The following is a 12,227-nucleotide window of genomic DNA, read 5'->3' on the forward strand; positions in this document are numbered from 1 at the left end:
ATTAAATCCAATAACACATATATAATTGATTCGGCCACTTAAAAGGAGCTAAACAGTTTTTATTTGTCTGATTTCACTTGTTAAAGGGCAACTTTGGTATTTTTCAACCTGGACCCCATTTTCTCATGTGTTTTGACCACATCATAATGGCAACAGAAGCTTTTTTAAACTGGTCCAGTTTTTAGTGAGACTGCTGCAGCTGGCATCAACGAGACAGGCTGCAATGTCACCAATTGGGGCAATCGTGCATCGCCAGCTTGCGTCCACTAAATGTGCTTGTTTTTGTCTATGACAGGTTCAGATTGTTATTTTAAAAGTCTGAAGAACCGCTACAGAGATAGACCTTTTTTGTTAAAGAGTGAGTTCTTCTGTGTTTGAGACAGCCTCAAAATCGCCGTCGCTAAACCCGCCAGACTCCCTTTAAATAAACAGTAATTTTATCATCATAAAACACACTTCATTCAAAGTCCACAAAAATCTTTCTGTTACAACAATCACAACCTCTGGTTTGGTTGAGTTAAACCCTTTATTCACCCAGTTAGATGTGAAAACATGCTGCCTTTACACACCCTAAAATGACTGTTTATTTAAATGGAGTCTGGTGTGTTAGGCGATGGTGACTTTGGGGCTGTTTCAGTCAAACAAAAAGGACCTCACTCTTTGCAACAAAGGTCTATCGCTGCTAGGATCCTATCCATAATGTTGTTGGACACTTAAAATAATAATCTGATCCCGTCCATGGCAAAAACACACACCTTTAGTGGACATACATTGAGGGTGCGCAGTTGCCCCATGTGATTACATTGCAACTTGTTTTGCTGCTGCCAACTGCAGCCCTCTCACTCAGTACTGGACCAGTTTCAAAAACCTTTGTTCCCACTAGTCACTTAAACACAAACATCTGAAAAAACAAGGTCTAGGTTGCAAAATACCAAAGTTGCCCTTTAACAAACAGCTCCAAACACCACTGAAGTAGCTAATTAAGGCAATTTTAAAGATCACTCCGACGTCAGAGCACCAGGAGGTTTTCCTGTTCTTCCCATCCTGCCAGCATTGAGTGAACGCAGCAACACATCTTACCATTTTTACCAGTGGACAGCTCTGATTGGTTGATAATGATGGTGTCATTTCATTATTGCAACAGTGAAGAGTATCAGCTTTTTTATTATGAAGTCAAAATGCAACCAAAGACTTCTTTTCCGGTTTTAAAGACATGTGTTATGAAAAAAAAGAAGCTAAACAACTGTCTGGTACAGTATTCATCCATATTTACAGTGTTTTTGTGTGTAAAGGTTGTTACCGTTGCCTTCAACACTTTAACAGAGCATTGTGCTGAAAGTGCAAAGAAGTCGATGATAGTAAGACAATCACAAGAACGTGGGTAGAAAGATGGCGGCCAACTGCATCGATTTCCACTTTAAAAAAAGAGACATCACTTACATCTCTGTACTGCTCCATGAATAACTCACCTAATAAAATCAAAAACAGTTCAAGCTGATGTGCGTCAACATTTCATCAACAGCGTTCAGTGGAAGCGGTCGCTCGCTACAAGAAATTTAAAACCTGTTTTTTTTTTTTGGCTGAATGACATGGCGATATGAAAACTCCAAACATCCATCTGATGACAGAAAAACAAACATAGAGAGACACATTAAAAATATGAGAGGATCCCTTTATGGTGTCAGGATGTGTTGTACACCTGGCAGAATAAAACATAGAGCAGATGTAGTCCAAAGCATCTAAAGTGCAGAGGCTAAAACTGATTGACACCAGACTGGCACAGTGCATTTAAACCACGGCATAAATTAACAAAGATACACGTGAACAAAAGTTTGACCGACCAAACATCTGTGTACAGTTCCTCCAGGGAGTGATCCCGTGTGTGTGTGTGTTGAGTCCGTTCCCTCATGTCCCCTCAGACCTGACGGCGGCTGGTGTTGCCGAGTGTGTTGCATGTCTGGAGTAAATGGGTATGATATAAACGGGGACAAATTAAAAGAGGGACTTAACCGTGGATCCGTTATCGTAAAAGTTTTAAAAACCCAGATGGAGACGCTGGGAAACAATCGCACAGGGAGGTCAGTCTGATGGGAGTCTGATCCAGAGAGGTTCAGTCTGTAACGTGGGACAGTCTGATGATATAAAGCATTAAGAACAGACATGATGGCCATGCCTCTGTCGGAGAGTTGAGACAGGTAGGTAGGCTGTGTGTGTGAGGGGCGGGAGGAAGAAGGGTAGAGTTGATTTGCTGCTGTGCATCCTCTTTGCTTGTGTTTCTCGCTCCCTTTGTCTAGAACAGCTGGATCATGGACTCCCGAGACTTGCCCACTCCGATCCACTTGACTGAGGAAACAGAGGAGAAGAGGTGGGTGTTAATCAGATCCTGTTGTAGTGCCACAGGTCTCAGGTCTGTGTGCCAATCAGCAAGTTTTCAGGGACCCATAGAAATCAGGTTACACAGGAAATCAGGGGAATAAAACTCAACATTTATGTGATTAAAGTAAAAACAATTTAAATAAAGGAACCAGACTGTTTTTCTTTGGGAGGTTGGATCAACCTCATCACACCATAGACACCACCGGTAAACAGGGCATCCCAGCAAACATGGAGATGCTGAATGACCGTTATCTGAATGTCCAATTAACATGTCCTGTTATGATTAGGGCCAGGTGCCTTTAAGGTATCAACTGAAATGACCCAGTATTAAGTACTATTGAAATGTCTCCAGTCAAACAGTAAGTGCGTTTCCATTAACCCTAGAAATGCGCAAAACCTAAATATCGCAATAAAAAACTGGTAATGGAAACACCTACATTTCGAAAAAACTCTCAAATAGAGAAAAAGTTTTTACGCTCTCATGAGGTGTTTTTCAGACGTGTCGATATAGAAGTATATCGCAAAAGTATAATGGAAACGTGACTAGTACCTGCATTCCATCCTTTTTGTGCTGCGGGTCTATTCCCAGACCGTCCCAACTCCTCCCCAGAACAGCAAACTTTCTGTTGCTGTCGGGGTCCAGACGTCCGGGACGTTACCTGGATGCTCTTTATTCTATGTGTTACAGGCTCACCCTTTTTTGTGGGTAACCTGTGACTGTGTGACGTGTGCTTCGCTGTGTGGATGAGGCAGCTCTCTCTCGGGTGTGTCATGGTTAAAACGGCATGTGGAAAATAATGATGATAGTCAGCAGAGTTAAGTGTCTAGATGAGCTCAGGGCTGCTGCTTAACTTTTGCTGTCTTGTGGCGAGGACTGCATAAAGTCATTGTTGGTGAATGGCACCTGAATGCCTCGCTATCCTTTTTTCAGCGGAGTGGTCTGAACTGCTAAAAGCTAGTGACCAGTTACTGAGCCAAGCTAAATTAATGCTAATAAACTAGCGTGTTCCCAACTATAGTTCAGAGCCAGTAAGCTGTCACAGAGAGGTAACAACTGCACCTGACTCTCTGGCAGAGAGTCCTGAAGGTGATTCTGGGCTGAAATTACGAGTATTTCCTTATTGCCTCATACAGTTGCAAAGTATAATTTGCTTAGGTCATCCTCTGCAGACATGAGATTCAGCAAGTGGCGGTGTCTCTGGTGAGATGAGGTTAATCCAACCATACAAGTGGGGAAAAGAAAAACTCAAATCATTTAATCACAAATCTAATTTATGACTTTATGATCTGAGAGACTATTTTGAGTTTTTTCTCATGAATGTGCCACTTTAATCTCAGAGAACATCAAAGCTTTGTTCTTGCAAATTTGAGTTTTTCCTCAGAATGTTACACCCCCTACCCCTGCTAAATTTTTATTAGGGACCTCAGCTGAAGGCAGACATGAGCAAATGTGGAGAAATTGTCAGCTGTGAGCTAGAGTGGAGAGGGGTCTAAAATCGTCTAAAACTTTTGTCTTTAACTGTCTACATGAGCTGGAGACCAAAACGGCGGCAGTCCGAGGTCCCACCCAACGCTGCTTGCAGCTTGAATTATTATTATTGTCATTATCATTTTACCTACAGTGGCCCTGATCCACTGCTGTATAAAGAAAAGACTTTGAATTTGACAAATTGTCAGATGTTAGCAGTGTAAACCAACATATTTAAACTTCTCAAGGCTCCTTTGAGTTTGTTTCAGTTTTAGTTGGAATTTTATTTGTAAAGTTTTTGTGAAATTAATGTAAAATGAAATTAAAATTAATTTAAATATGAGACGCAGCCAACCATTTGATGTAGTTTGCCTTGTGGTCCAGCAGATGGCGTTCTTGAAATTAACTACCAGCTGAACCTTCTGTATGTCCCATTGAGCTGTCATCAGTTAACTAAACTAATGAATTAAAAAGTAGGCATGCAAAGCCGTGCTGATTGGATCATCAGGACACTGGAGCATCACAGAGGCAGTGTGTGGACGTATTTTGGGTTCTGCACTGTAGATGATAAAATTACCAGAGTTGTCTGACATTATAATAAAAATGGTTAGTCGCAGCTCTAATTTAGACCTATCGAGGTTTAGTTTTAGTTTAGTTTAGGTTTTTAGTTGACGTGTCTGCGGGGTCGTACCAGGCACTCCCACATGCTCCTCAATGAAGCGCACATATTTCTGGGCGTTCTCGGGCAGCTCCTCGAAGCTTCTCACAGCCGACGTGTCGCTGTTCCAGCCCGGCAGCGTCTCATACTGGACCTCCACGTGCTGCAACACCTCCTGATTGGCTGCCGTAGAATCAATAAGAGGAGGGGTTGAGGAGAATGGTGAGGAGTGATATCACACCATTAGCTTTACAGGAGAACACAATCAAACAGCTCCGACAACAGATCAATATGTCCCTGCCTTGAAATGGAGCTCTCTAAAAATAACAGTGTGGACTGGAAGAGGAGAGGTTAGACAAAATCCACTGAGGGCAGAGACGCAGCAGCTCCACCTTCACACTGGTGACATCAGTTCAGACCTGACGTTAAAAGTCAGAGACAGTGGGAGCCTCTTGGAAAATACAAACAAATGCATGCTCTACCGCTATCAAATCTACCTGTGTTGTGAACAAAAAGTGTTTTTCATTTATATACTTAGTTATTGGTTTTTATATACTGTATCATGCAAAAACAAACTTTTTTTTTAAGAGCTTGAAGAGTTTTGCAAGAAGCATAATGTTTTGCTGTTGTGTAAGATTTTGTGGTTAGTGTACAACCTAACAGTGTCGAGGCAATCAGGAAAAAAAGCGGTAATAAGTGCTGGATTTTATCTTAAAACTCACACAACAAGTACTCATCCGCAAACCAGCTCACCTGGAAAGTGAGGTATAACTTGGTCGTTGACTTTGTACGCTACGCCCACTTTGATCTCTGCAAGCACGTCAAGTATGTCCAGTTTGGTGAGTGCTAACCTGGGAAGGCAAAGGGGACAGGAAGGTTATTAAACAGCAGAGTTGCTTACTGAACACATGCATCACTCTACAAACCAACATATATCCAAACATCTATTATAAATATAACAACTAAAGTGTATGTGTCCTGCAGCGCTTGGCTTCTTACTTTGAAATAAGCAGATGAAACAATAAAAAAACTAATCTAAGTCCTATTTGAGCTGGACTAGTATTATTTGGGGACCTCTATTAATTTGAAATACTTGTAATACTGTAACTTGACAAGTAATAATTCCACCACACCATATTTCGCCAAATACAGAGGTCATGTGATAATATTAGTCCCATGACGACTGGTATCTCTGTTTGTTTGTTTGTTTTCTCTCGCCTTTTTTCTGCCTTCCCGGTCAAGAATTAAGTTGGCTGCACTGGCAATTACAAATGACAGTTTTGAGAGTCTTTTAGGTGCAGCAGGCTCATCTGGCTACACAGCTTGGGGACCCGCTCGCAGAGAGAGCAAGCTCAAATCCATCAGAAGAGATGCATGGCAGCATGCAGTAAGATTTTTCTTTCAACAGGCTCAGCAGAAATGTTTATTAAACCTTGACATCATATCCTGAGGATAATGTCAGTAAATTCAAGTGCTTGTACCATGAGAATGTGCTGCATGAAACAAAGACGTGGGGGTAAAATCACATGAGGTCCCCTAGATACACTGGTACCCTGCAAATAGAAGCTGCTATCTGGTGAAAATCAGTCCTTAAAAAAACATATAGCATTGTTTCAAATAAAAAGAAGTCTATTAAATGCTTGGTCAGAAACCTTTTCACCCAGATGTAAACGTTTCAACAAGTAAAACTACACTCATCAGTATGAACACAAACACTCACGCAGTGAAGCCGTTGATCATGTGTGCATATTTGATCAGCACCAGATCCAGCCAACCACATCGCCTCTTCCTGCCTGTGGTCACGCCCCACTCCTTCCCTCGAGTCTGAAGCAGCTCTCCGATCTCCTGAAGACGACAAGATCAGACAGTCCACCAGTTTCAGGTCTGCTCAATACCTCCAGTGTTTTCTTGTGGATGTTCAGAGTTGAAAATATTCATCCATTAAAGAGCATGCTTCAGTTTCAGTCATGAGCAGGTGTCACAGGCAGATTTATTGTCCCTACACATAAAGTTTACTACAGCTGGTTATTGGTGGCAGTGTAGTGAAACCTCCACTAGGTGGTGCTGTTTGCAAACAAAGCTACTTGCTGCTTTAACAGTCATCACAACATGTTTTAACCATGTAGACAAGGTTTAGTTTTTAAAAACAGGATTTAAAAGTCTTCACTTTTATGTGTTTATGTCATGTTTAATGATGGATCCATGGTATGTGTTGCTGTGTTGTCTTACGTTGTTCTGCTCTGAGGGGAAAGCTCCGATGCCGACTCTGGTGGTGTACGCCTTGACGACCCCGTAAACCTCCCCGACGTTCTGAGGTGGCATCCCGAGGCCCGTACATACCCCGCCCACCGTGCAGTTGGACGATGTCACAAACGGGTACGTCCCTGCAACGACAAGAGGAGTGATCATACTTTTCATTTATACAGAAGATACAGAGTTGAACAAACATGCAACAAAAAAAGGGGGGAGAGTATAAAGCAGCAGCTTCAACATCTGACACTGTGGGACCCTCCTCAGATAAAAACTGTGCCTCCCCCTCACCTCATCACCCCCATCTCCAAATGTCAGTCACCCAATCACAGCCTTATTATATCAAAAATAATAACAGAGCAACAAGTTAAAGTTAATATTGGAACTACATTTCGCTATGGGCTATTACTCCAACCCAGTTTTCACATTTTGGCAAATTGGCACCATTGAAAGTTCACCAAATTAGCTAGTCTTGTTTGCAATGTACCCATGGATGTACAGCCAACTATCACTGCATCACACTGATGCTGAAGAAAACTTAAAAACGAGACAATTCTCATGCAAGTTCTGTAGTTATAAGGAGTGTATTTTTATGATTTCTCAGCAGATTTACTGAATGCCTAACTGTGATAATAAGGTCAACGGAAAGTGGAAATTACACCGACTCTAAAACTACGTGTATCATGTCTGTGTGTTCAGATTTCACCGAGTTATGACTCGAAGAAGGAGTAAAGTTTTGAGGTAAACTGGGGCATTGAAGGTACTTTTAAATTACTTTATTTGCCTTCATGAGCTGTGTCACATCTGTTAGTGAGCAATCAGCTGCCAAACTACAACAATGAACTCCTGCCGTTTTAAGCTGCACTACATGAAGGTGTGGCGTCTAAAAGCAGCGCCCTCTTTTGTTGTTGGTAGCCACCTGCTTATCATCATGGACTTTCAGGCTGTTCCAATATCTCGGCGTCTATCACTAATTGCTTAAAGAACGGAGACAGGATGACAAAATTAATCTTGAAGAGGATGCTGGATTGTCCCTAAATGATGACAAAGCCATGACCTGCTTGGAGGCAGTCTGACACACTTTGACCCAACTCTGTAGTTGGTCCATCTCGGGCTCAGCTCGGCACAATTCGGCGCATTTAAATAGGTGATGGGAACACAAATAAACGCAGCATGATTTGACTCGGCCAAAAGCGTCAATGCAAAAGCCCATATCTGCCTCACGTCCATCCCAACACAGCGCCCTGGCAACTTTCTCGTGCCGCCTCACAAGCCCTTTTAAATAGGAATTGTGCAAATTTGCAGGAAAGCCCAATCAGTCTTCTTTCAGTATTGGCAGTATAAAAACAAAATCGGGGAGTGCAGCAAAATGCCGCCTACCTACTTTTGTTTATACAGAATGTGCCTTTTTCGGGGCAATGGGGGGCGTGAGCAAGTAACAAAATGTGCAGCTCAGCGTGTGACGTAAACAGTGACGTACTCCGAGGGAAATCGCGGCTGGTCAGGCCTTCGGCAATTCTCTTGTAAGTCGGCCCGTTCTTCACCGTCCCCGTCATCTGACGGTTAATGGCCTCTTCGTTTGCGAGGACAAGGAGGACGCGCAATTCCTTGTCTCCCCAGTTGCTCATCTTTACAGTGTCTGTCAGGTTTGTGTTTCCCTCTTGCTACTAGCTGCTGGCTAATTCCTGCTATCAGCTGTTTCCTGTTTATCTGTTTAAATCTTCAACAGCCCCTCCCGTTGCGGAAGGCCACCTCGGTCTTTTTAAACTAAACAGGTTCCGCCAATCCGGCTCTGTGTGTCTAAACGCTTGCAGCTTGCCGGCAAAACGGCCAAACATTCACGGAAAATCTGGCAGTGTAAAAGGGACTATGGTCTGAAAACCTCTGGTCTCAAGGAGGTCAGCTCATCAAATTCACATTTGCACCTTCTCTTGTCCTCTTATTTCACTCATCTTTAAAATCATTTATCTTCTTGGTGAGCTTGGCAAAGTTAGGGTGATGAGCTGTGTCCAGAGAGAGCACTGTGTTGACATAGGGGATCTGTTGTTTTAGCACCTGTCCTGATGTTGTTGGTTGATTTGTTCCTCCTTCAATCACTGGACAGTGGACACTAATAACTTTGGACATGTTCACTGGTTCATGATAAAGCCAGCAGGTTCACTGAGTCAAATAGCTGTGACTGAGTTTGGCTGGAGGCTGACTGGCCTCTTGATAACTGAGCTGCGTGAAAACAAACCTTGCCCATCTCGCACCGTACCCAAGGGTGGCCCTGAGGGGATGATCACTATCGGTACACACTGACACAGATATTCAAAAAATGTTGTGCTTCAGAAATTGTGTTCCAGCAGCTGTGATAAAAGCAAAGAGGGGTTGAGTTTTCTGTCCTTTGTGCTGGAAGCTTCCCACATGCAGGTCCCCCCAATGTTCAGAGAGTCTTGTGTAATCAAGGAAGAACAGGTTCAGCAGCTCGCGTGTCCATCAGCAGTCATGTGTCCTGTCAAAGTGGCCAAACACCAACGGCATTCATGCACCCAAAGACGTCTTGATACTGATAAAGGAATACTTCGCCCCCACAGATGACCATTTGGGTATCAGTTACTCAACATGTGACACTGAATTTGTGAAGAAGACTTTGTTTATCTTGTATGCCTCTGTGAAATGTCACCCCATGTTGATCAGTTGCTCATTCTTGGTGTTTTTAATGTACATGTCTGCTGCTCCTCTGACCAGCTGGGCCGGGAGATTGTAAACCTTTTAGACCCTTAAAGTCAACATGTGGTCGGACTGGTTCCACTCACACAAAAGGTCATACTCTTGATCTTGTGTTATCTCATGCATTCATAACCAGTCGATTAGATTATCGCAATTCCTCTTCCTCAGGCATCAGTATAAGAAAATCCCTCTCACTCTTCCAGCTCATCCAGAACTCCCTACACTGGTTACCTGTTGCTTTTAGAATTGATTTTTAGATTTTATTGATTACTTAAAGCCCTGAGAGGCCTTGTGACAAGTTATATTGCAGATTGTTTATTGCCCTACGTTCCTTCTCGCACCCTGAGATCCTCAGATGCAGCTTCTCTTGTTGTTCTGAGGTCCAGATTAATTCACAGAGGTGTCAGAACCACGACTCTGGGGTGATATGCCTGAGGAGATCGGGCTGTAAACTCAGTCTCATCTTTTAAATCAGTTCTGGAAACCACCTTGTTTAAAACTGCCTTTTGTTTTAATTGCTTTGTCTTTTATTGGGCTTGTAAAGCACTTTGTACCTGTGTTTTGACAGGTGCTCAAGCTTCTCCTTCTTCTTCTCCTTCTCCTTCTAATACAAACACTACATACAACTTTCATCGAGGCAGTGGTAGACCAGCAGCTCCTGTGTTCATCAAGGTAAAATGACCGTTTTTGTCAGTCAGTTTGGAGTCTGGATTTGAAGAGAACATAGATCTGAGAGAGCCGCTGCTGCCTCCTGTTGAAAGGAGTCAGTTGAGGTGTTTCGGGCATGTCCCACTGGTAGGAGGCCCCGGGGCAGACCCAGAACATGCTGGAGGGATTACATATCTCGTCTGGCCTGGGAACACCTTAAGGTCCCCCACGAGGAGCTAGAAAGCGTTGCTGAGGAGAGGGACGTCTGGGGTGCTTTGCTTGGCCTGCTGCCCGCACGACCTGGCCCCGGATAAGTGGATGAAAATGAGTGAATGAATGAATAAATAAGTTTCACATTTCGTTCAGTGTCCCGTCACAAAGGGCTGCCTGTTAGGGAGGTGACTGGATAAATGTGTTTGGATTGTTCTGCATGAGTTGTGTGAGAGCGTGTAAAAGGATATCTTGATATAGATTTGCTGTTGTTAAATGCGACCTCTATGACTTTAATCCATCAAGAATTTTCTCCACATTCAGATTCTTCGTCCAGCGTGGAGCCATTCGAGAAAAATTCTTCACAAATTCAGTGTTACACAGCGTGAGTAATGATGATATGTGATATACATATGGTCATTTGGGGGTGTGAAGCATTCCTTTAAGGCTTGATGTGATATTTGCCACATTTTCTAATCAAGTATATATACAGTATATCAAGTTAGAAAAGAAGGTTATCTGCCAATCAGTGTGCAGCACACTGTGCCCTATGAGCATGGTGTTTTGATAATAACCAGCGTTGAACCTCGACTGTGATTTACTCAGCTCAGTGGCGTCACTGCTCTCAATAATCACAGGTCTGCTCTGTTTCAGTGACACACATCCAGAAGATTAGTGTGTTAAGTCTGTGGTGTCATTACCTGAAAGCAAAAATACATTTGTCATGCTTTCATCAGCCTTTTGAGAGTGTTTCTGGATTCAATGATTCCTCTGTGACTCTGATCGACTGACTGACAGACTGCTGACACAGGATGCCTTCGTGCTCATGCACAGTCAGGTGGCATTAAGTGGTTTAACTGTGAGCGTGCACGTCAAGCCTGGATGCCAGAGCACATCGGTAGCAGTTAGTAAACTTACCATCATCCCTAGTCTGAGCTCCGAGCAGGCTTTTGTAAAGAGCATCACAAAGCTTAAGTGTTTCAGGGTAACATCACCGGGTCGCTGCAGATGCACTCAACAGCGCTTGGCAATTAGAAATGACATTTATTTTTTCAGAGGAAAGATTAGCACAAAGACCTTGGCTTATTTTGGAAAGGATAATTGGAAAATATACACAAGTTAAGAGTAAGGCGTGCTTAATTTTGGTGCACATGCTCACACAGGCACGCAGGGTGATGTACTGACCGAAGTCGATGTCCAGCAGCGCTGCGTTGGCTCCTTCCACCAGGATCTTCTTGGGGGGGCCGTGAAGAGCCTCGTACATGTAGTGCACCCCGTCTCTCACCATGGGCTTGATCCTCTCCACATAGTCCTAAAAATCACACAACACGTTACTGCAAAGGCGACAACTTAATGTTTCAAGGAATGTCTGTGTCTTGTTTAACCTTTGTTACCTTTAATTTGACAAGTTCTCCCTCGATGTCAATCTCCAGAGTCGGGTACATGGCCTTGTACTGCTGGGCCAGAACTTTAAACCTGTAACAGGCAAAATCGATCACTTTTGAGTCCAACACCTGGGCTGCTGTGACACCATATGACAGGCTCACAAACACATCTTGCCATTTTTACTTTGCAGAAGAGATTTATTGCCCCTCATCAACCACAAGTCCCAGGAACTAAACTCTGGGTCAAAAGCATGTTTGGATGAAACAGCTGTGCAGGCTCCCAGAGAGGAACTGCCCAGCGGGGAGCTCCTCCAAAAACTACACACATAGAAGAGCTTCTTTTCTGTTCGCATTCGCAACACCAACAGGAACACTTAAGTGACAAAAGCCGGCTATCAATCACGTTGTATACATCACATATATGCTCAGTAAAGCCTGGACTTCAACATCAGTCAATTTGTGTGTGTTTTCTTCCAGCTTTTTTTTATTACAAGCGGGGTTTTTTTGTGACGTCTGTTTT

The 12,227-nt window shown here is 43.2% G+C and overlaps 1 protein-coding gene across 1 annotated transcript in view; it reads right to left on the minus strand.

The window, feature by feature from the left end:
- Positions 1-1,144: 1,144 nt before the first annotated feature.
- The window catches only part of adss2 (adenylosuccinate synthase 2), a 47,546-nt gene continuing 36,463 nt past the window's right edge, over positions 1,145-12,227 (minus strand). Inside the window, exons 7-13 of the mRNA XM_049600170.1 lie at positions 11,717-11,798; positions 11,508-11,634; positions 6,732-6,886; positions 6,223-6,347; positions 5,256-5,353; positions 4,536-4,685; positions 1,145-2,343 (exon numbers count right to left, since the gene is read on the minus strand). Coding sequence (XP_049456127.1) covers positions 2,291-2,343; positions 4,536-4,685; positions 5,256-5,353; positions 6,223-6,347; positions 6,732-6,886; positions 11,508-11,634; positions 11,717-11,798 — 790 coding nt within the window. The 3' untranslated portion in view covers positions 1,145-2,290. The remainder of the gene's footprint in view (positions 2,344-4,535; positions 4,686-5,255; positions 5,354-6,222; positions 6,348-6,731; positions 6,887-11,507; positions 11,635-11,716; positions 11,799-12,227) is intronic.

This window comes from Epinephelus fuscoguttatus, linkage group LG16 (assembly GCF_011397635.1).
Source record: "Epinephelus fuscoguttatus linkage group LG16, E.fuscoguttatus.final_Chr_v1".
Lineage (NCBI taxonomy): Eukaryota > Metazoa > Chordata > Actinopteri > Perciformes > Serranidae > Epinephelus > Epinephelus fuscoguttatus.